The sequence below is a fragment of the Panicum virgatum genome, chromosome 4K (assembly GCF_016808335.1).
Source record: "Panicum virgatum strain AP13 chromosome 4K, P.virgatum_v5, whole genome shotgun sequence".
NCBI lineage: Eukaryota > Viridiplantae > Streptophyta > Magnoliopsida > Poales > Poaceae > Panicum > Panicum virgatum.
The window spans coordinates 41,809,610-41,831,367 of record NC_053139.1 but is presented as its reverse complement, the minus strand read 5'-3'; the positions used below and the strand labels follow the sequence as shown (position 1 = coordinate 41,831,367).

The 21,758-nt window shown below is 53.1% G+C and overlaps 1 protein-coding gene, 1 long non-coding RNA gene and 3 pseudogenes across 2 annotated transcripts; 2 read left to right on the top strand and 3 right to left on the bottom strand.

Annotated features, from left to right (window-relative positions):
• Positions 1-98: 98 nt before the first annotated feature.
• LOC120704898 (heptahelical transmembrane protein ADIPOR2-like) lies at positions 99-2,919 on the top strand. The gene is made up of 3 exons (XM_039989436.1): positions 99-735; positions 877-1,027; positions 2,080-2,919. The coding sequence occupies exons 1-3, from the start codon at positions 443-445 to the stop codon at positions 2,779-2,781; spliced, it is 1,146 nt and encodes a 381-aa protein (XP_039845370.1). The 5' UTR covers positions 99-442; the 3' UTR covers positions 2,782-2,919.
• A 45-nt stretch (positions 2,920-2,964) lies between these two features.
• On the bottom strand, positions 2,965-5,083 carry LOC120702247 (annotated as a pseudogene).
• Positions 5,084-9,622: 4,539 nt separating this feature from the next.
• LOC120704896 lies at positions 9,623-10,615 on the top strand. The gene is made up of 3 exons (XR_005687722.1): positions 9,623-9,757; positions 9,833-9,914; positions 10,568-10,615. It is a non-coding gene; the product is annotated as an uncharacterized LOC120704896 (long non-coding RNA).
• A 652-nt stretch (positions 10,616-11,267) lies between these two features.
• Positions 11,268-13,227, bottom strand: LOC120704895 (annotated as a pseudogene).
• A 3,563-nt stretch (positions 13,228-16,790) lies between these two features.
• On the bottom strand, positions 16,791-21,647 carry LOC120702246 (annotated as a pseudogene).
• Positions 21,648-21,758: the final 111 nt, after the last annotated feature.

The following is a 21,758-nucleotide window of genomic DNA, read 5'->3' as shown; positions in this document are numbered from 1 at the left end:
AGCGAACCTCCCTCGTGGCCGCCATGCCGCAGGCGGCAGCGGCAACGAAGCCGCCCGCCCCATGCCCCACCCGCGGCCCGTGCCGCGCCCGTCGCGCCAACTCGGCCAACCTCCCCACCCGCCCTCGCCGCCCGCCCACGCCAAGGCCACGGCAAGTATAAACGTGCCCGTGATGGATGCCGCCCGCGGCGCCAGCGTGAGCGAGTTCGAGACGGCGCAAGCCGAGCCCTTGCCGAGACGGAACCGAGCCGCCCGCCCGGGGGCTCTCGGAATCCGAGTCGTGACGGCGCTGCCCAGAGCTCCCCTCTACATATAAGGCCCGCGCCCCCGGCGTGCGCGGCTTGACCGCAAGCCCAAAAGACACACGAGTTCCCCTGTCCGTCCGGCATCCGTGCGCGCCGTCTCCCACGCTCGCCAGGGTCCAGCAGGAGGAGGAGCAGACATGGCGACGGAGACGGTGACGACGACGGCGACGGCGAGCGCGATGGAGAGGCGGCACGGCGGGGGGTGCTGCCGGCACGCGGCGGCGACGCCCGCCGCCGCCGGCGTGGTGCTCTCGTCGCGGGGGGAGGGGGGCGAGGGGAAGCAGCTGCCGCGGCTGGTGCGGTTCGAGGAGCTGCCGGACTACCTGCGCGACAACGAGTACATCCACGCGCACTACCGCTGCGAGTGGTCCGTCCGCGACGCGCTGCGCAGCGTCTTCGCGTGGCACAACGAGACGCTCAACGTCTGGAGGTATGTAGAACACGCCCACCCCCCGCCGGCGCCGGCGCCGCCCCTTCTTGCCCGCCCGCCGGCCCGGCCGGCCTCTCCTCTGGTTCTCGGGTCTCTGGTTGATGATCTGACTCGTTTGCATTGCGATGCGCGCTTTTGCAGCCACCTGGGCGGCTTCTTCCTCTTCCTCTACCTCGCCGTCGCCAAGGAGACGGGGAGGGTGGCCGCCGCCGCCGCCCGCGCCGCCCCCGGCATCGTGACGCTCGTCCTGACGTCGGCCAACGCGTCGTGGGAGACCCGCAGCGGCAACTCGGTAAGCAACGCAACCACCAACCTTCGCACAGACTTTTCCGTCTCCGAGTCTAGACCTTTTCTTTTCACAAACCATAGCATATTATTAGCTTCCCGATGAGAAAAGCAGCCAAGAACAGACTCCCCCAGCTATGCAAATCATTGGCAGCTAGCTCGGCCACTAATCCAGCAGAATCTCCAAGCGCCCCTTGCCTGCACTGCATCCAGTATAGTATTACTCACAGAATATATAATATATTTATAAAAAAAATAGTACTACTGGTGTAGCATACAGCTCGAAAAAAAAAGCGCTGGATCGTGAGGCCCAGATCGCATCCCATGAGCTGTCCACAGAGAGAGACGAGACTAGGCGCGAAACAGAGGCCCAGGCCACGCCCCGTTGTCCACCAGACCACCACGAAAGATCAGGTTGTTGCATGCTGATGGCCAGCCATATGTTTGGACCTGGTGAGATTTCAGTCCCAGGCACAGCTCATGGCGATGCCTGATAATGGCTAAGTACCATGAGCCTGAATGTGAGGTCCTAGATTAGTACATCAATCATCTCTGTCACTGTCATCATCATCAAGAAAAAACAATCTGGTAGGAAAACGGTTGCACTGTGCGTTAGTCTCCTCTAGCTGGACGACTGTTTCCTAATCGATCAATCAATCCCCACTTACCTAACTGCGTCCATCGCGCTGTTCCGTTGAGACTTTCAGCTTCCGCCCAGCTAACTGAAAAACGCAATCATCGCGTCCCGGGTCTTCAGGCACCAACTTGATGCAGGCCTTTTGTCCTAATAAAAATCCATGTCGTTTGTTGCACATGGCGAGGTGCCGAGGTCGAGTGGCGCAGCATTTTTTTTTAAAAAACCATGTATGTGCCGACAAAATTCCAGATTTGTTTCAGTGCTCATTAAATAAAGCTGTAAAATTTCTTCAGTAATTGCCATGGTTAACAGCTTACTAGTACAGTAGTTGTTGTATACCATACTGTAGTGTTTTTTTTTCAAAAAAAAAGATGTGTAATTGTTGTTGCTAACCTGAAGATGTTTTTGATACTTTTTTTCAGAGCTTGCTGGCGAGCACGGACTTGTCGGCCGTGCTGGCGAGCGGGAGCAGCGGCCTCGCCCAGGCGGTGCCGAGGTGGCCGCGGACGGTGTTCCTGGCGGGGGCGATGACGTGCCTGGCGGTGAGCGCGGCGGCGCACCTGCTGGCGTGCCACTCGCGGCGCTTCAACCGCCTCTTCTGGCAGCTCGACTACGCGGGGATCGCCGTCATGATCGTCGCCTCCTTCTTCCCGCCGGTCTACTACGCCTTCCTCGGCGACGCCCGCACGCAGCTCCTCTACCTGTCCCTGATCACCGCGCTGGGCCTGCTCGTGGTGGGGCTCATGCTGTCGCCGGCGCGGTCGTCGCCGCGCCTCCGCCACTTCCGCGCCGGCCTGTTCGTGTGCATGGCGCTGTCGGGGGCGGTGCCGGCGCTGCACGCGCTGGCGCTCCACTGGGGCCACCGCGAGTGCCACCTCGCCCTGGCGCTCGAGCTCGTCATGGGGCTCGTCTACGCGGCGGGCGCCGGGTTCTACGTCAGCCGGGTGCCGGAGAGGTGGAGGCCGGGCAAGTTCGACTGCGTCGGCCACAGCCACCAGATCTTCCACGTGCTCGTGCTCGTCGGCGCGCTCACGCACTACGCCGCCACGGCCATCCTCATCAACTGGCGGGAGGCCATGGCCGCCGTCGCCACCGCCGGCGGGGCGCCAGCGTTGACATTGTGACTTGTGGCTCGCTGGCGGAACAATGTATATGTAGGCAAAGGGTGCGCAATTGATTCGTTCATTCATTCATTCTTTGTACTCGACATGCATCAATCAAAAATATTTGTTCTTCTTGGCATTTCATATGCAAATTATATATGGAATCGCCAACGCCCGTGCCGTGGCATCAATCTCGCCATCACCAACTCCTCCACCAAGTTTTCCTATTTTCAGCAGTGCGCGATGAAAACATGAGACTTGGTGAAATAACAATCTAAATAATAAAAGAAAATTCCACATGTCATACAAAACAGAGCAAAGTTGCAGATCTAAATAAATTACAATGATAAGATTTCAAATGCATTTCGAAACCGTCTTAGTTTTTCGCACCTGAGGCACCAAAATCAGTGGAATGCAAAACACAAAAACTACGGATTTCAGTGAAGATGCAGCAGCGAGTTCTTAGAAACACAGCATGTGTATGAAGCAGAGAGCGAACCTAATTTACCCTCCAGCCGATCAGTCAAAGACGACGAGCTTCCGGTACTCCGGCCCGGAGATGGCCTTCTCCATTATGGCTCTCGGCGATATTACCCCATCGTTGTCCAGGAACAGCTTCACAAAGTTCTTGGAGAAGCCGCTCACCATAGCTGCCCCCTTCTGACTCGCTGTCACAGGCACGGACATGGAGTCCCTCAGGTTCCAGAACACTATCTCCGGCACCACCGCGCCATACCCGGCCTCCTCGAACTTCCTCGTGATCGCCTCGTAGTCTGTCTCCCACGGCCTCGATGACGCCTGGTCGAACTCCATGTCGCTGAACACGAACACCTTCCTCACCATCTGCTCCGGGGGCAGCTTGAAGGCTTTCGCGAGGCCGAGGAGCTTGTCGAACACTGCTTGGAAGTCGGTGTTCATCATCCAGTGCATCTGACGGATGAAGGTTGTCTTCTCCGTGAGGGTCGTGCCAGTTATCTTATGCAGCTCAGGCTTCGCGCTGAAGGTGATGAGCCGGTGGTGCCACGGCTCGTCGCTGAGCTCGGAGACGAGGAGGCCGAGCGCGACGCAGACGTCCATGGGCAGGCCCTGACATGCTCCCCGACACGTCGCAGATGGCGACGCAGTTGCTGAGCTTGCCGAGCGCCCGCAGATCGCTGACCATGCGCTCCCACTGCAGGTCGGCGACGCCGTCGCCGTCGACGGACGCGAGGATCTCGTGCGGGAGCAGGGCGCCCGCCGCGATCATCGCCTTGCCGGCCTTGACGTCCTCGAGGTACTTCTCGAAGCGCTCGGCGTCGTGCTTGAGGAAGAGCTCCCGGTATCTCCTCATCGCCCTTGAGGCGACGCGCGGGTACACCACGTCCCCCCACGCCTGAGCCGTGATGAAGATCTCCGGGAGCTGGAGGGCGCGGCGCAGGGACGCGAGCGCCTTGCGGAGGCGGTTGCGGACCTGGTAGACGTAGTGGACGTCCGCCATGTCCTCGGGGAGATCGGGCGCCGACCCCTTGGGGAAGAGGCGGCGCGCGATGGCCTCGCTGAGGAGCGTGGAGCGGTCGTAGCGGCAGTTCAGCGACGGGCACCATTTCCCGGCGAGGGAGATCTCGTAGAGCTTGCCGTCGGCGAGGCTCCGCAAGTCCCTGGCGAGGAGGTCGGCGAACATGCCCGCCGTGCAGTCGTGCAGGAACCGGTAGTTCGGGTCACCGCTGTACCTCTCGACGGCTCTTGCCGCGGCCTCCGCGCGCCACCTCCGTTCGACCTTCCGTTCGAGCTCCTGGAACGCGGCGGCGCACTCGTTGGTGTCCAGGCGGAGCAGCCCCTGGGCGGCGCCGACGAGGCGGGTCTCGACCTTCTTCCCCGGCCTCTTGGCGGAGACGGCGCCGCCGACGATGCGGTGGAGGATCTCGGGGAGGGCCTTGAGGTAGCCGAACTCCACGATGGCGGGCGTGTTGAGGGCGAGCGTGACCGGGTGGCACTCGTGCATCCAGAGCGCGGCGGCGTAGAACCCCCTCCGGTCGGACTTGCCCGTGCCGCGCACGCCGAGGAGGTTGCACGCGAGGCGGAGCGCCGTGTTCGGCTCGGCGGCCCACGCGTCGGCGAGGAGGGAGGCGACCCTCGCGGCCGTCGTGCCGGGGACGACGTGGAAGAAGAAGTCGAGGCAGGGGTCCCCCGAGGAGGCGAACGTGGGCGACGAGTTCTCCGTGAGCCGCTTCGCCGGCGGCGGCTTCGTGGGCGCGGACGCCGCCGGGATCGCGGCCGCGGCTCGGAGGAATTCCCCCGGTGAGCCGACGAGGCTGGAGGATGCGGCTCGCCGGCACGCTGCCATTGGTTCGCGGCTAGGGTTTAATCACGAGATTTTTCCTTTTAATTCGTCTATTAGGCAATGGGCGCGCGGTGAGTAGTGAGTACTGAGGAGAGAACCTGATGGTGTGGGGCCGGAGCTGTCACGGTCACGGGTGAGGCGTTGACCAGGATGGGAGGATTAGTGAATCAGTCTGCCCTTTAATAAACCCCTCCAAGTTTTCAGTGGGCTGTCGAAATTCAAAGCGCCCAGGCGTTTTTCAAATTTCAAAATGACCGAACCAAACCTGGAAAACAATCGTCGGTCCACGTGATTTCGAAGTTCGAAAGACAACATTTTCTCTTCTCTATCTCTACTCTACTATTAAAAAGAGATTAAGAGTGACATTTTTTTCGTCAACATCGTCGCCCCCTCTTTGGTTAATCCTTCGACGGTTGTGATTCATCCGTTTAAAATCGCACACGAATCAACAGCAACCCCAAGTCCGACGACGCTAATCACGGCCGTGTGTTGCACTCACCTGCTTCCACGACCAATCTCCCCGCGCGTCTCACTCGCGAGATGGACGCGCTACATCCTCGCGCTCGACGCCGCCGCCGCCCTGCTGAGCCCCCCCCCCCCCCCCCCCCCCCCCCCGCTCGCACTGTCTCCGCTCGCGACTATCCGCATCTCCCCAAATCTCGGCAGGGTTCGTCGCCCCTCCGTGGAAACTGCCGCCCCCGCTCGCCGTCCAGCCCAAGCCGCAGACCATCGGCCGCCATCCATGACCCGCCACACGCACTGACACGCCCCCAGCCTAGGCCGCAGCACCAGCATGCCGGCGACGGCAAGGCCGAGCCAGCAATGGCTGCCAACGGGCGAACAGGCCGCAGCACGGCGGTCCCCATCCTCTGGCACCTCATCGCCGACATCATGAAGCCGCCCTCCCCAGCGCGCCTCAACACCGTGCCGCTGCTGCGGCCAACGTTGCCACACCGCCCTTCCCATAGCGCCTCCGCGGAGGCCGAACCGCAGCAGGCGTGGCGGCGGTTCGACGAGGAGCAGCACGGGGGCGGGATGCCGCATCGGGGACGGTGCCCCCCCTCTCTCTCGCTGCTTTCTCTCTCAGATCCGGCGGGCGCAGGATCCAGCAGCGAGGATGACAGGCATGCAAATGGATTCGGTGGGGACGGTCGGCGAGCGCGGGATCCCGCCGTGGGCCTGCCGGTACGGACGGAGGCCGCAGAGTGCGGTGCGTGTTGGGTGCCCCGACTATCACAAGCGCGACATTACTTAGCACTCATATCAATGGCCAACAAAAAAGGAATATATCAGGTGTAAATCAACCTTTTCGTGCAAACTATGAAAATTTCAATCTGGACCATCAGATCAACATCCAAGAGGAGGGACGCAGAGAGGTGGGAGGGAGAATTTGCAAAAATGTAACTACACAATCCAAGGACGGGTTCAGATTATAAAATTACCCAATCTCCCATACCCCTTGGTGGGAGATTACGTTCCCCAACAAAAATCAGGGTGAACATAAGTGCTGATGACAATAAATCCTTTAAAATGCTTCCAGTGTGTATATATATATATATATATATATATATAGATAAGAAATAAGGCAACGTATCTAGTGCAAACCAAAGACCTCGTGCAAACCTGCTAAACAAAGTTTTAAAAAATTCTGAAAAAATCATGAATGTGCTTCTCAGCTTACCTCATCTATATATAAAATTTCATGGTCAAATTCGTCTTACTCTAGAAGTTACAAAAAAGACAAATTTTCTGACAACAATAATGGTTCAAATGCATCTCAAATTTGTCTTTTTTGTAACTTCTAGAGTAAGACGAATTTGACCATGAAATTTTATATATAGATGATGTAATCTTAGAAGCACATTCATGATTTTTTTCAGAATTTTTTGAAACTTTGTTTAGTAGGTTTGCACGGGTTTGCACTAGATATGTTCCCAAGAAATAATGGTATTAATTCATGAGCACACAACAAGTAGGTAGGTTACAAACTTCCATTTACGATTTGCCACCACCATTGTGTCGTCGCACGCGAATCGATCATCAGACAGCCCAAGAATACATATAATAAGTGGCAACTTATTATTCAGTTCATACGGAGTAGCGGTATGTAGGACGAATTAATAAAATATAGCCAAGCAACAAGCACACACACTGCACGACACTCGTCGCTCATGCAGCGCATCCGATCCCGGGCAAGGCGGTGGTGTTTTGCATACGCGCGCTCAAGCCAGGACGGCGGGTTCGCACTTGATGGCGGAGTCAACAAGGCGGTGGCAGTTGCACCTGATGGTGCGGTGGGCGATGCTCTTCGAGGTGGCAGCAATGCCGGGGGTTTGACGGAGGCTGGGGATGCTGGTGGTCGAAGAAAGTAGAGTCATACTGATGTGGCACTTAGCAAGCAGTTCAGGAGCAGCTGCAATAAACTCGGATATGTTCCTAAAGCCGGTCGGGCACAGGCACGCGGATGGTGCCGGAGCGGGAGTCGGAGATGGTGTCGGCGCGGGTGTTGGAGCCGGCGTAGGAGACGACGGTGTTGGAGCCGGAGCCGGCATCGGAGATGGTGTCGGCGCCGGCGCCGGCGCCTAGGCCTTGGCGGAAGCCGCGAGCGCGAGAGCCACCACGGCGAGGCACAGCAGGAGCTCAGGGGGAGCACCAGCCATGGGCGTCACCAAGGCCATTGCCAGCTGATCAGTGGGATGTTCTCAACCGGAGCAGTGTACTGTGGACTGTGGTCTGTGGAGGTGCCTGTGCCTGCCTGCTTCAAGGGGTAGCGAGCATGCAAGTATTTATAGCCCAGCGGGGGCGTTCGGCAAGCAAGTTGGGGTTGCTGTTGCTTGCCGGATTGGACTAGTGCTGTGCAGGCAAGTCAGCCAGGTAGGATCGGAGTACTAGCAGATTTCTCCGAGGGCGTTTTGATTGTTCATTCCCCCATCTCGTGCTACAAAATTCATCAGTTGCCCGCCCCCTGTCTAATGGGCTAATGGCTTGGGTGCGTGCGTGTGTGTGTTTGGCATCCGATCCGAGTGTGAAGAGATGCGACGATGACACATGTGTGATGGGGGACTAGCTTGCAACTTGAAATGCAGCGGCCCTTGATAAAAGCACTTTGTTGGTTTGCTGCCACCATTTCATTAAGCTTGCTGGCCAACCGATTAGCCACCAGCTTAGTGACTAGTTTGGCGAAACTGTGAATTAGGCTGATTGGCCGAAAATCCTTGACCAAGACAGCATCCTCCTTCTTGGGCAACAAAGTTAGCAGGGTTGTGTTAAGGAGTTGAAGGTTCCTAAAATTTCCACTTTGTACTGCTGCCAATGCCACCAACACATCGGGTTTAATAATATTCCAGCACATCTTATAGATACTTTTGGCATTTAAACCATATGAATCGTTGTATGATACCCTTGGATAGCGGAGTGTGATGATTTTTTTTGGTGGCGAGTTTTGTTTGGCAGAGTCGTAGAGGGCAGGCAGTGCGAGAGGCAGGGAGAGCAAAAGGCATGTGAGCTAATTTTCATTATATCATACAACGATGCTAGACTAAACTCAAATACTTTCATTTGTGCTTAATTAGTGATGCGTTCCTGGTCAAACTGCAATCATTGCATAACAACTGGACCAGAAAGTTTCGGATATATGGGATAGGTGCACTAGGATGCGTTCGTCAGAGTTTTGGTATTCAATTCTTTACTGAGTGAATTGGACGTTGCTTTGCCCGAACCGCTCCCCGGACCGGTCCAATCAGTTGTCTAAAATATGAGTTCATCATAGTTTGAGATAATGTTACCGTCAACACACTTTACTAGTAACTTGTTTTCTGGTTAATATAAGGTGAATCCTTCTTCGACATTCTTTGTATTCGAATTTCTAAATTATTTGTATAAAACAGAGTCTATAGAATGATGATTCATATTTTTTTTTCCAAAACATGAAATCTATATAGATTTCTAAATTATTTATTTGTTTTTGCTTTGCATTTAATCTTCAATTCATTTAGAGAGGTATTCTTTTTTTAATTACATGCATTATCACTAAGTGCTATTGCTATCTGCAAATATCCTCTTTCAAATCGTCGTTAACATCTGGGTGAACGTATTTTCCCTTGTGATGCATGTAATGCCATTTACTGCTGTATAAAATTTGAGATGAAACTGAACCATGATGATAATGATCTTTTGAAATCATTTACAAGGGTTTTGCCAGCTTCTACTGGCCAAGTAGTCATGTTGTGGCTGTCTTACTGATGACAATGATTCTCTTCAGGTAATTACTCAGATCTGGTGCTATTGTTAGCGGGGCTTGGATTGTGTGCTTTGTTAAACGTGTGGGTAAGTCCTTAGAAACTGTTTTTGTGCACTAACATGTTGACTGTCACCTAGAAACTGCTTTTGTGCACTAACATGTTGACTGTCACCAAATTTTCTCATGGCCTGCTTCATTTCAGGCAGGGCACGATTTTCCTATTGTTTTTTTAATCTTGCTGTGGGGTGGTTCCTTACTGCCCTACATATATTCAGCACCACCTCTCAAGACTCAAGGTATTTGAGTGTTTCTTCTTTATACTGATTGTGCTTTTTGAAAAGTAGTTTCTTAGGACTCAATATTCCTTTTGATTGAAACAAAACGTTATCATAAACGACTTTAAGAGCATTGAGGGGGATAGAGCTATGGGGCTTCAGGTTATTCTCCTTTCTGAATAAAATGTTTTCATTGTTGAAGCGCTTCTCCATACCAGTTTACCTTTTCTTTTTTAGTCACTTCCTGTTGCTTTTGGGATGGAAACTGCAAAATGGATATGTGTTGGAGCAATTGACATCACTCAATTATCTGTTGCAGGTTAGGCAGAAATTTTATCTATTGCTCACTCCTTTTATTTCCATATAAATTACCTTCAAGAATTACTGTATTAGCTTCAGTTGTTTGACATATTCGGATCACAGTCACAAAAGTTCCCGGATCAATGGATCGAGGAACGTGGAACGTGGTACATGGTACGTTGTTTAAGGGTGATTTTAACACTATTGGAACGAAAATGTACCCGCGTTCCCGGTACGGGAACACGGGCACTGTACCATGTTCCTGGTGACTATGATTCGGATTGCCATGTGGTTCATGGCTCCATGCTGCTGCTAAGCATACCATAATAATCTATGCACTTGTCATGATAATGCATCAGATTTTAAGTATCCTTTTTATTGATGGAGCCTTAAAAGGAACTTTGTAGGGCGGTTGCTTTGGACACAAGATGTGCTTAGTGAAAATCTTGTGCTGCTTATTGCTTAACTTTAGAAAACTTCACATGACAGCAGACTATAAATTAAGTTTAACATTACAACTTCTCTCTGAGTATTCGAATGAAGTGAGTGTTTCCACTTGTTTCCACATTCTACCAGTACAAAATATGAGGTACCCCAAGAGATATGCTTGATTTATCATCTATGCTGAATTTCTGTAAGAGTTTATTTTAACATAGAAGTTACACTTTCCAGGCTACCTGTTTAGCACTGGCAAGCTATATTATGCCCGGGCACTGCTTGGCAGGGGCGGAGACAGGGGGGCGGCAGGGGCCAGGCCCCCCCTAACGTTGCTGCAACTCCACATAAAACCCCCTAATCTCGTTGCTAATATTACTCATTAACAAGGTGTGGCCCCCTCCTGATCTAAATTGCCCCCCTATGTTTCAATCCTGGCTCCGCCCCTGCTGCTTGGACTAACAATTCCTCAGGTGGTCTTCCAGGTGGCTGACCGTTCCAGATATTTTCTGATCATTGGACGATAACATTGAAAGCTCCGGATTATTTGAAAATCCTAACTGATTGATCTATTTAGTAGTCTGTCAAAGCTCCGGATTATCAGCTGGCTCATGTCTATATGTTGGATTGGAAATATTTGTACTCTATTCGGATAATGTTGGAAGTATATACTTTCTATATCCCATAGCAATGTATGGACATACTCTCTCCGTCTTAAAAACAAGCCATTCTAAGATTCAAATTTTGTCCCAAAAAACAAGTCATCCTACACTATTTGAAAAGTACCAAATATGAAAAATAAATAGGGGCAAATATGATCATTTTACATTCTTGTTAATCTGTCCTAAAATTTCTAGGATGACTTGTTTTTTTGGGACAAAGGGAATAGGTCTATTATGTCAAAATTACCTCGTGGATATCAATGAGTCTTAAAATATCATGTCTTGCCAATACTCTATATATTGTTTTGAAAATTTTTTCCACCCGCAGCAATGTACGGGCATACACCTAGTCAAACTTGAAAAGACCGTAAACAAAAAGGGAAAAGTCCATCTACATCCTTAAACTATCGCAAAAGTCTAATTTCTAACTTTTAATTACAAAATTGGGTAACAACGGCCATCCAACTGTCGAAACCGCTCAAATTAGACCAAATTAGACCCTTAGGGTGGTTTTGAAGGTAGTTTTGTATTTTCTAAAAAAATAAAAAACTAATTCATTTTAAATCAATAAAATATGAAACTAGTACCGGAATTTTTCTAAAAATATAACCTATCTATATTATTAGTCTATTTGAATCTTAGTTATTTAACAAAATAGGCATACTATAAGCAACCAAATATTATGAACATAAAACAATTAGATCTAAATAACTGATAAATATCATGCCACTAGATAGGTTACATTTCTAGGTAAATTTTGATACCCATTCCGTATTTTTCTAGTCTAAAATGAATTACTTATGATTTTTTAGTTTAAATTTGGATATTTTTAATTCACACAAAATGGAAAACCATCTCCCAAACCACCTAAGGGGTCAATTTTGCGTGGTTTCAATAGTTGGATGGTTTCTGTGATTCCAGTTTTGTTGTTGAAGATTAAAAATCGGACCTTTGTAATAGTTGAAGGGTGTAAACTCTACTTTTCCCCCAAACAAAAAGAGATAATAATTGCCAATTGTGGGTCAAGTCTCACAATCATCCATGTTTTTTTGCTAACTGGACTGGGCCAGCTGCATGAAGTTGATGGGAGTGGTATACTTGGCCGGCCCGTTATAGAACTCCTGGGCCGCGAGAAAGACGGCCCGCTGGGACGGGTGTGCGCGGTCCCAGAACACGTGCCGGTCGCGGTCGCCGCAGAGCATGGAGTCGGGGAGGCACTCCCCTCCCCGCCGAGCCGCCCATTCCCGCAGCACGCAGCGGCGGCGTCGGCGTACCCCGACGCCTGTGGGTCGGCCAGGGCGTCCCGCGTGAAGCCGAAGGAGTCGGCGAGGGAGTAGGCGAGGCCCGGCAACCTCGGGGCGAGCCCCGCAAGCAGGGTCCCCAGGGCGTCGTTGAAGCCGGCGGCGAGCTAGTTGAGGAGCGCCGAGCACGCGCCCGCCGGGCTCAGCACCCGCACCGCCGGCACGCACCCCCAGCGTCCACACGTTGATGACGGCCAACTTCCTGGCGCCCATCGAGTACAGCTCCTGCAGATGCATTTTACTCGTAATTAAGACAATCAAATTCATTAATGATTCTCTTTTTTTTTTGAAGGAAAATGATTCTCTAATTTTGAGGGGGGAAAAGATTGGAGCAAGGGAAATGGTTGGTGTATGGTCAGAATCAGACCGTGACGGCGGCGGAGTAGTTGGAGATAAGGCTGGCGTAGAGCGCGGCGGCGTCCCTCCGCTGGTCCGCGGCTCACGGATGTTGAACTACTTACGGTGGAGTCGAGGATCCCAGCTCCTCCGGAAGCGTAGTTGATGCCATTGCTGAGAGCGGTCTGGACCAGCGGGCCGGAGGAGGAGCTCGGCGCCAGCGACAGGTAGGCCGGAGGGCTCGACGCAAACCCCATGTTCTTCGCTGCAGCGCCCGCAAGCGGCCGGTTGATGTTCATAATTTGTGTATAAGCGTATATACATCGTATATACTACCGATGTAGTCGGCGGTGTTGTAGCCGTTGCTGAACCTCCCGGTGGGGATGGAGCCCGGGAAGTCGATGCCGTTGAAGGGCCTGTTGGCCCTGGCGACGCCCGGCCCCGGCAGGTAGTTGTTGTTGCCGACGTCCACGATCGAGGACTCGAACACGAACATCGCCGGCGGCCGAGCGCCGCCGCCGGCGACGACGGTGCCGGCGGCGAGCACCTGCAGACATAGCACAAGGCACAGCGCAAGACGAGCCCCCATCGCGCCCAGTTCTTGTTGTAGCTAGCTACTACAGGAATTTGGAAAATATATAAGCTGATGATGCATGCACCGGCGGCAGTCGGAATGTGTGAGCTCGGTCAATAGATCATTTAATTTGCGGCGACCTGCGAGGCTGCGACCTGCGAGTCGTCGATGACCAACGGACTCCGCTCACGGACGCGTCTGCGTAGTGCCAGTGCTTGGATGGCCAGGAAATTCTCGTCATTCGATGGAAGAGGGAGAGAGGAAAGTGGAAACGCCCATGCTTGCACGCATGAGCTACAGGGCCGGATATGCATGCCAACGTGTGCGTGTGATCGATTTTGGTCAACTGCAGAGAATGCCAGGCTGGCTTGTTGGACGTATACGAACGGTCGTTGGCGTGGCTGCTATCTCGTTTCTGTTTTGTAATTAAATTCGGCATGTTGGTTAGGTTCGATGGGAACTATCCGAGTTGGAGTCCTTCTAAATTAACTAGGAAGGTTGGCGCGCTAACGCCGCGCTCGTTGGGGAAGTGTGGATGGTCTGCATTGTCACCACGTATAATGCCTTCCGATTGTATTTGAGTGTGTAAACACACGTTAATTCAAGGAAAAGAAAAGGCAAGGCCACAAGGTATGAAACAATTTTATATATAACCATAATGATGGCCTAATGGCTAGTTATTCAGATCGGCAAAAAGCTAAAGATTGATGTATCGGTTGAGTAAATTGTAAAGAGTTATGTGATTTACAAAGCACAAACAAAATGTTATGTAGAACATGAAATAGTAGTATCTCGTGTGGGCAAGCAAGAGGTTTTAACATATTATTGCCTTCTATGTGATAATAAAATTGAATGCACGCTTCAACAGCACAGTTTCTGCATAATGCAAATGACATCTTTGACCTCTTTAATTAAAATCTAGTCATATGTGAAAGGGTTTCAGTTCCCCATAGCTGAGAAAATCAAACCGCCAAGAACTAACAATAGCTCGCAACCGTACCTGAGAATGAGATACAAAATACTAAAAACTCACTTTATTAACCGGAGAAGGGAAAGTGCCTAAAAGCAATATAAAGTGTAGAAAATGAAGCATCAATATTAGGCAATTGGCATGGAGCATGCAAAACAAAAATAGCAGAACAAAAAAGATCGCATTCTCGGCACTTGGTATGGAGAAAAAACAAAAAAAAGATTGCCTTCAAGTTTGGCCAGTCCGGACTGCAGAGCGGTATACAGAAGCCAGTGGCGGCAGGCCCCAAATCCAGCGAGACCAGCCACGGCGGCCGGCTGCTGCAGTGCTTCCCCTTGCTGGCCATCGGCTCCGGAAGCACCAGCACAACCACAGTAATAAGCCATGGGCCCCAGCCGGGCCTCGGGACCACTGGAGCAGGGAGCTCCGCGTCGGTCCCCTCGGCCACGGCACGGCCAGAGTGGTACGCCGCGTTCCGGCCACTCCGGCCATGGAACGACGCCGCAAACCGCCTATACCCCTCCTGTGCACCTCCTCGCATCCCCTAGACCACACAACACTGATCCCCATAGCCACAAAGACCTTGCTCACAGGCGTGCTTGACGGCTCAGCTCTGGCAGCGCCCGAGAGGGATGAACACGGTGAGGAGGTGACTGCGGTGAAGAGCTTACCTCACAAGCGACTCAAATGGGTTCATGAGGTGCTGCGCATGGCTTATGTGAAAGGAATTGAAGGAGCCAACAATGGCGAGGAATTTTGGCCGGAGAAGGAGCTCGGCAAAAGGTGAAACAACAGGTGCAGCGGAGATTGAGCATGGTAGCGCGTGTCTGCATGCGCCCTGCGCCTGCGGGGAGCCCGGTAGCACCTCGCCGGCTCACCGCCGGAGGTCCTCGACACCTCGATGCCCCGCCGCACTCCTGGCCCGTGGACAGTCCAGGCTGCCGACGCGTGTTGACATGTTCGTCCTCGCCATGGGCGACCGTACCGGTGACGGTGTGTTAGGGCGGCTGGCGCGATGGTGGCGGGGTGGAGAAGGCCGTCGACGGCGCGGGAGGCGAGGGTAAGAGGCGATGGAGAAGGCCGTCGAAGCGAGGTTCCACAGGCGAAGACGATTTGGTCGGCGGACACGAACGACGCGTAGGCCTCTCGCAGTCCTTGCGTGGGCGTCTATTCGCATCGCGTACGGTGGATGCGACCTGCCGATGGCCGCCAGCGAGGTGCAGAAGGTACGTGGCTAGCGAGGACGCGCCGAGCACCGGATGAACTCCTATTCTTCCAGCGATATGGATTTACATATTTCAAAAAGAAATGACAGCAATTTTTTAGTATTTGGAAATGATTTATTGGAGAACTGCCGGAGATGGTCCAAGCCATGATATAACAATCCAGCCGTCCAATCAATATATATGACTCACATTCTCTTTGCTATATATATTCCCCCTCATTATACACTATAAGAGCATCTCCAAGAGTTTGACATTTTTTACTCCCCAAAATATGGAGTTTGCCAACTCACAAATTAGTATAGGGAGGAAAAAAAAGAGGTCATCTCCAACAGTTTGCTATAATATACTTCCAAAATAATCAGTTTTGTGGACCCACACACTGATCCATGGCAATGTTTTGTCCCACTTTTTTTTTTGTGGTATTTTTTTGCACGCAAAAGTCTTCGACGCCGCCGCCACTCCTCTTCCCTTCGTTGTGCCCTAGCGCTGCCCTGCAGTCCCAGCCGGCGGTGGTTCAAGAAGGCTAGATATGTGTATATGCCATGACGGATTATGATTTGAAAACCTTGTACATAGTAATAAGCTGATACCTACACACGCACACGCACGAGCCGGTAGCTAGCTAGCATGCTTGCGGCCGGCGGCGCCGAGAACTCTTGATGATGGCTTTGGCCCCATCGTGCTCGTCCAGCACCACGTCCTTGCAGTAGATTTGCAGCAGCAAGGCAACATACATGTCACACGACGACACCCACGCACTCCTTGAGCAGAAGATCAGAGACGGGAGGAAGAGGTCCTTGTGCGGGTCTGACGGAAAGAGAAGACGCACATGCATTTGCGCGACGGAAGTCGTCGCGCAAATATGCGCGTGGAGGACCTCTATTTATCAAGTTGCTAAATTTTGCCAAGTCATATGCCAAATTGTTAGAGGCATATTTTTGTTGTTTTTTCAAAAAACTAAGTATAGCAAATTAATTTGGCAAGCTTTTGGAGATGTTCTAAGTCCATTGTTACACTTGCACTAACTTAACGAGGCAGAGGAATTTTATTTTCTAGTTTTTCAGGAAAGAAGCAAGAAAATTTCACAGGTTGATTAGTATGCTAATGCACTGCGATGAAAAAAAATGATCAAAAGTGACACAAGATCAGTGACGCGCGCAAGAGACGCGTCCCTGGTATTCAACGTAATATAAGGACGGACAATGTAGACGATTGACATGCCATTGAGTGTTTTTTCGCCGAAATGTACGAGTTGGAATATAGTACTGAAAATGGGGGTCTTGATCCAGCAACTCGACTGAAACATGGAGTCCAAATGCCGAGAAACGGAACACTAGGCATAAGCATCGTTAGTTCGTCAGAGACTGAAACCTACTCTAGAACAAACAATATAATGCAACTGCCAACAGCAGCCGGCGAGAGATGTTTTCCACACAGTGACAGAACACTAGAATATTCCAGGATCCTCTGTTTACTGCCTACAGCACATCAGAGATCTGATCATAAAATGTTTATTAGCTAGGGAAATTTGAATTGCCGTAGCGACCACACAAGAGTTTTAGAACGAACTGAACTAGTAGAAACAGAGCAGGCCGGCTCATTCAGTCATAGATGACGAGCTCCTGGTACTCCCGGCCGGAGATGGCCTTCTCCATGATGGCCCTCGGCGACACGATCCCGTCGTTGTCGAGGAAAATCTTCACCGGGTTCTTGGAGAAGCCGCTCACCAGCGCCACCCCTCTCTCCCCGGCGGTCACCGGCACCGACTTGGAGTGCCGCAGGTTCCAGAACACTATCTCCGGTATCGCCGCGCCGTAGCCGGCCTCCTCGAACTTCCTCTTGATCGCCTCGTAGTCCGTCTCCCACGGATTCGACGACTTCTGGTCGAACTCCATGTCGCTGAACACGAACAGCCTCCTCACCATCCGCTCCGGTGGCAGCTTGCCGGCGACCGCGACGCTGAGGAGCTTGTCGAACACCGCCTGGAAGTTGGTGTTCAGGTCCCAGTCCATCTCACGGATGAAGTTCGTCTTCTCCTCGAGGGTCTCGCCAGTGATCAGCTGCATCTCAGGCCGCTCGCTGAAGGTGATGAGCCGGTGGCGCCATGGCTCGTCGCTGAGCTCGGAGATGAGGAGGCCGAGCGCGACGCTCACGTTTAAGGGCAGGCCGTACATGCTGCCGGACACGTCGCAGATGGCCATACAGTTGCTGAGCTTGCCGAGCGCCCGCAGATCGGAGACCATGCGCTCCCACTTCAGGTCGGCGACGCCGTCGCTGTCGATGGACTCGATGATCTGGTGGGGGAGCAGGGCGCCGGCGGCGATCTTCGCCTTGCCGGCCTTGACGTCCTCGAGGTACTTCTCGAAACGCTCGGGGTCGCGCTCGAGGAAGTGCTCCCTGTAGTTCTGCATCGCCACGGATGCGACGCGCGCGTACGCCACGTCCCCCACGCGCGGTCGGAGATGAAGACCTCCGGGAGCTTGAGGGCGGCGCGCAGGGGCGTGAGTGCCTGCTTGCGGAGGAGCTCGCGCACGCGGTAGGCGTAGTACCGGTCCTCCAGGTCCTCGGGGAGCTCGGGCGAGGAGCCCCTGGGGAAGAGGCGGCGCCCGATGGCCTCGCAGAGGAGCGTGGAGCGGTCGTAGCTGCAGTCGATGGACGGGCACCATTTCGCGGCGAGCGAGAGGTCGATGAGCCTGCCGTCGGCGAGCTTCAGCATTGTAACACCTGCCTCGCGGACGGTCCGCTCGGGGTCGGCGGACAGTCCGTCAGGCAATGCCCAGATATTTATCTAGATGGCCGTGGGACCCATCTGTCATTCCTCTCTTCATCCTCACTTCGTCCAGAGCCGAGCGGAACTCGAGCGCCCGCGCCGTCGTCGCCCCCTTCCGTCGATCTCCCTCCTCCGGCCACCAAACCTCGATTCCTCGCGCGGGAATCTTCCTCGGCACCTCCTCCACCTTCCCCAACCCCTTGACCGGCTTCTTACAGCCGGAATTATCCCCGCCACCGCCGGTCACCATGGGAGGTGCTTGAAGCTTTGCTCCACCGTTGATCCGCCACTCCGGTCGCCCTCCGCTCGAACCGACCGCGGGAATGGGTTCGGGGTGAGTTCATTGCGCTCCCCGGTCTTTTTCCCCTTCCGCGGTGTGTCACCGGCGCCGGTGAACGGCCGCCGCCGTCGCCGCCGCACTTGCTACCGCCTGCGGCGCGGGTCAAAAGTTAGGTATCGCGGACGGTCCGCCTGGGAGGTGCGGACAGTCCGCCGGTCAGATTAGGTTTCGTCCAGAGACGATCTCGTCTCTGGTAGTTTAGCAAAACTGACTGCGGACAGTCCGCTATAGGGGAGCGGACGGTCCGCCGTTGAAAATTGAAATTTGTCCAGAGACGATGTCTCTGGTGGGGTTCGCAGGATTGAGCTGCGGACGGTCCGCTATTGAAGAGCGGATAGTCCGCAGTAGAGTTTAGGATTTTGTCCAGAGACGTTGCCGTCTCTGGTGGATTGGATACGTGAACTGCGGACGGTTCGCCAGGGGGGGCGGACAGTCCGCAGTAGGATGAGAAATTGGTCCAGAGACGTTGTTGTCTCTGGTGGGTTGGCGTAGGTGTATTGCAGACAGTCCGCTAAGGGTGAGCGGACAGTCCGCCGTTTAAATTAAAGTTTGTCCAGAGAGGTACTTGGTTCTGGTGGGTCGGTAGAATGGTACGGCGGACGGTCCACCACTTGGGTGCGGACAGTCCGCAGGGCATTTCAGTTAAAGTAAAATAGTTACATTATTGAGCTGCACTCATTTATTTCATATGCATACGTGTAGCATCCGCAGCTGAGGGCGTCGTATTTGAGGTGATTGCGGCACCGCAGGAGCAGCCGACGCAAGCCTAGGAGGAGAGGTGTGAGCACCCGGCCCAAGGCCCGTCTGACCCCAGCTCTGAGCAGCAGCCCGAAGGCAAACCCCTGTGCACATCCTATTAATTTAAATTATGATACCTATATATGTATTTATTACTTATGCATTACGTTAGGAGTTGTTTAAAACCCTAGTTGCATGAACTCTATGTGTCCTTGAGTTGCACTAGTATGTATAGGACGTTAGAAATGCTATGCTAGATAGGGTTCGGTAGAAGTCGAGTAATTCTTGGTTACTCGCGAGATATAGGATAGTTTTATGTTTCCATATATGAGTTACTAATTTTTTGATGAAAGTTTTGGAATGAAAGCAAGAATAGAATATGAGACCGGGCGGGAGAAGTGTAGTTCCGCCTGTGTCGGTTAAGGACCGAACCGTTGTTGGCCATGCTGATCATGTTTGAACTATGCTAACCGCATGCCGGGAGTAGGAGGTAGTCGAAACCGGTAAACCGAGTACTGCCTTACTTCGGAAGTACAGAACTTCTACCCACCCCTTAGGGCGAGTCGAGTGGCCGCAGAGAATTGGGATGCATGAGTTTACTTTTGGTGGTCTCTCATAGGACTCGGCTGACTATATGCAGGTGGGGCGGTTCTGTAGTTCGAGACAGGGAGGGGAAAAGTTGGTGCGTGTGGTCCGACGGGGCATTCGCGTGCCGTGTTGGTTAGGTCCACCTTGCAAGGTTAAATCGAATCGATTCGCCGTCAGTCGCTCTCGAATATGAGCACCTTGGTCACTGCGTCGCAGCGTCGTGTTGTGATGGAAAAATTGCTATACCTATGTTGATGAACATATGAATTATTATTTATTGTTCCACTATGTTGCTCTAGATTTGGTTATGCAAATATTAGACGATATTAATTTATATAGAACTTTGGCTAAAATAAAGAAAGTGAGGAATAACTTTAGTCGCTGTTTCCTGCAAAAATAACCACCAGCCAAAAGCCTTGCATGTCTAGATATGTGGGCTAAGATATACCCACTGGTCGGGTAAGCCTTGCTGAGTATTAGTATACTCAGGGTTTGTTGCCACAATTATTTAAGGACATGAAGACGTAGACTTCTGTCCCTACTGCGTCAAGTTTATCCGCCGGGATGCAGAGGGATGAGAGGTTGTGGAGCCAGACGTTTAATTAGTGATCTCTCTAGGGCACACTTTTGGTAGTTGTAGGCCCCTTTCCTCTAGTTGAGCCCGGATTTCAGTAATGCAAAATTTGTAAATTATGTATTTATTCCAAACTTGGTTTGTAAAACTTAAGGTAAAGTCTTATGTATATTTGTTGTATTTTCAAATACGTGTCGTGCTTGTACCATCTGCGCCCACCTTCGCGTGGGACTATCGGTGATGTTTCGATCGGGACGTGGGTTGAGAAAGGATCGCCAAATTAAACCGTTAAGCTAATGAGCCCGATGTGTTCAAATGACGGCCATTACGCTTAATTAGAGTTTTAATTTGGCGGTTCCGTCACAAGCATGTCCTCGTCCAGGAGGTCTGCGAACACGTCGGCCGTGCAGTCATGCAGGAAGCGGTAGCTCGGGTCACGGTTGTACCTGTCGAGCGCTCGCGCCGCCGCCGCCGCGCGCCTCCTTTGGCGCTCCGCGGAGATCTCGGCCTTGGTCTTCTGGCCGTGAACCCATGATCCTCGGCAGCAACGGGGTTGTCCTCCTCCTCCGCATCCGTGCCGCCGCCGTCGGGCTTGGACCCCTCCGTCTGCGTGCCGCCGTCGTCGTGGTTGTCGTACTCCGTCTCCTCGTCGCCGGCGAGGCGGCGGCGGCAGGCCCCGTGGTGGCGACGCCGCCGTGGATGATCCGGTGGAGGATCTCGGGGAGGTCCTTGAGGTACCCGAACCCCGCAACGGTGCGTGCGTTGAGCGCGAGCGTCCTGGGGTGGCGCTCGTGCATCTAGAGCGCGGCGGCGTAGAAGCCCTCGCGGTAGGACTTGCCCATGCCGCGCACGCCGCGGAGGTTGCACGTGAGGCGGAGCGCCGTGAGCGGCTCGGCGGCCCAGGCGTCAGCGAGGCGCGAGGCCACGTACTCGGCCGGGGTGTCCGGGACGACGTGGAAGAAGTCGAGGCACGGGTCCCCCGAGGACGCGAACGTCGGCGAGTTGTTCTCCGTGCGCGTCTTCACCGGCGGCGGCGTGGCGTCCGGAGTTTTGAAGCCGGCGTCCGGCAGCAACAGGTGCACGAACTTGTCGCTGGCGCCGGCGGGCGCTATTGGTGCCCACGCCTTGTCGACAGTGGTGGCCGCGGCGGCCGCGACGCAGAAGAACTCGACCGGTGGGCCGGTGAGGGTGTAGGACACGGCCCTCCTGCACGCCGCGGCGACGGCCGCCGCCGCCATTTGGTTGCCCGGTAGGGTTTTGGGATTTGTATTTCCCCTCAAGCTATCTCCAACCATTCCCCCTCTCCAACTCCCCTAAACATACTATTTACTATATTTTACTATCTCCCT

Excerpts from the sequence above, each read along its gene's own strand:
- LOC120704898 (XM_039989436.1), top strand. The coding sequence starts at position 443 with ATGGCGACGGAGACGGTGACGACGACGGCGACGGCGAGCGCGATGGAG. Across the intron at positions 736-876 it reads GAGACGCTCAACGTCTGGAG|CCACCTGGGCGGCTTCTTCC; the intron begins GTATGTAGAACA and ends GCGCTTTTGCAG. Across the intron at positions 1,028-2,079 it reads AGACCCGCAGCGGCAACTCG|AGCTTGCTGGCGAGCACGGA; the intron begins GTAAGCAACGCA and ends ACTTTTTTTCAG.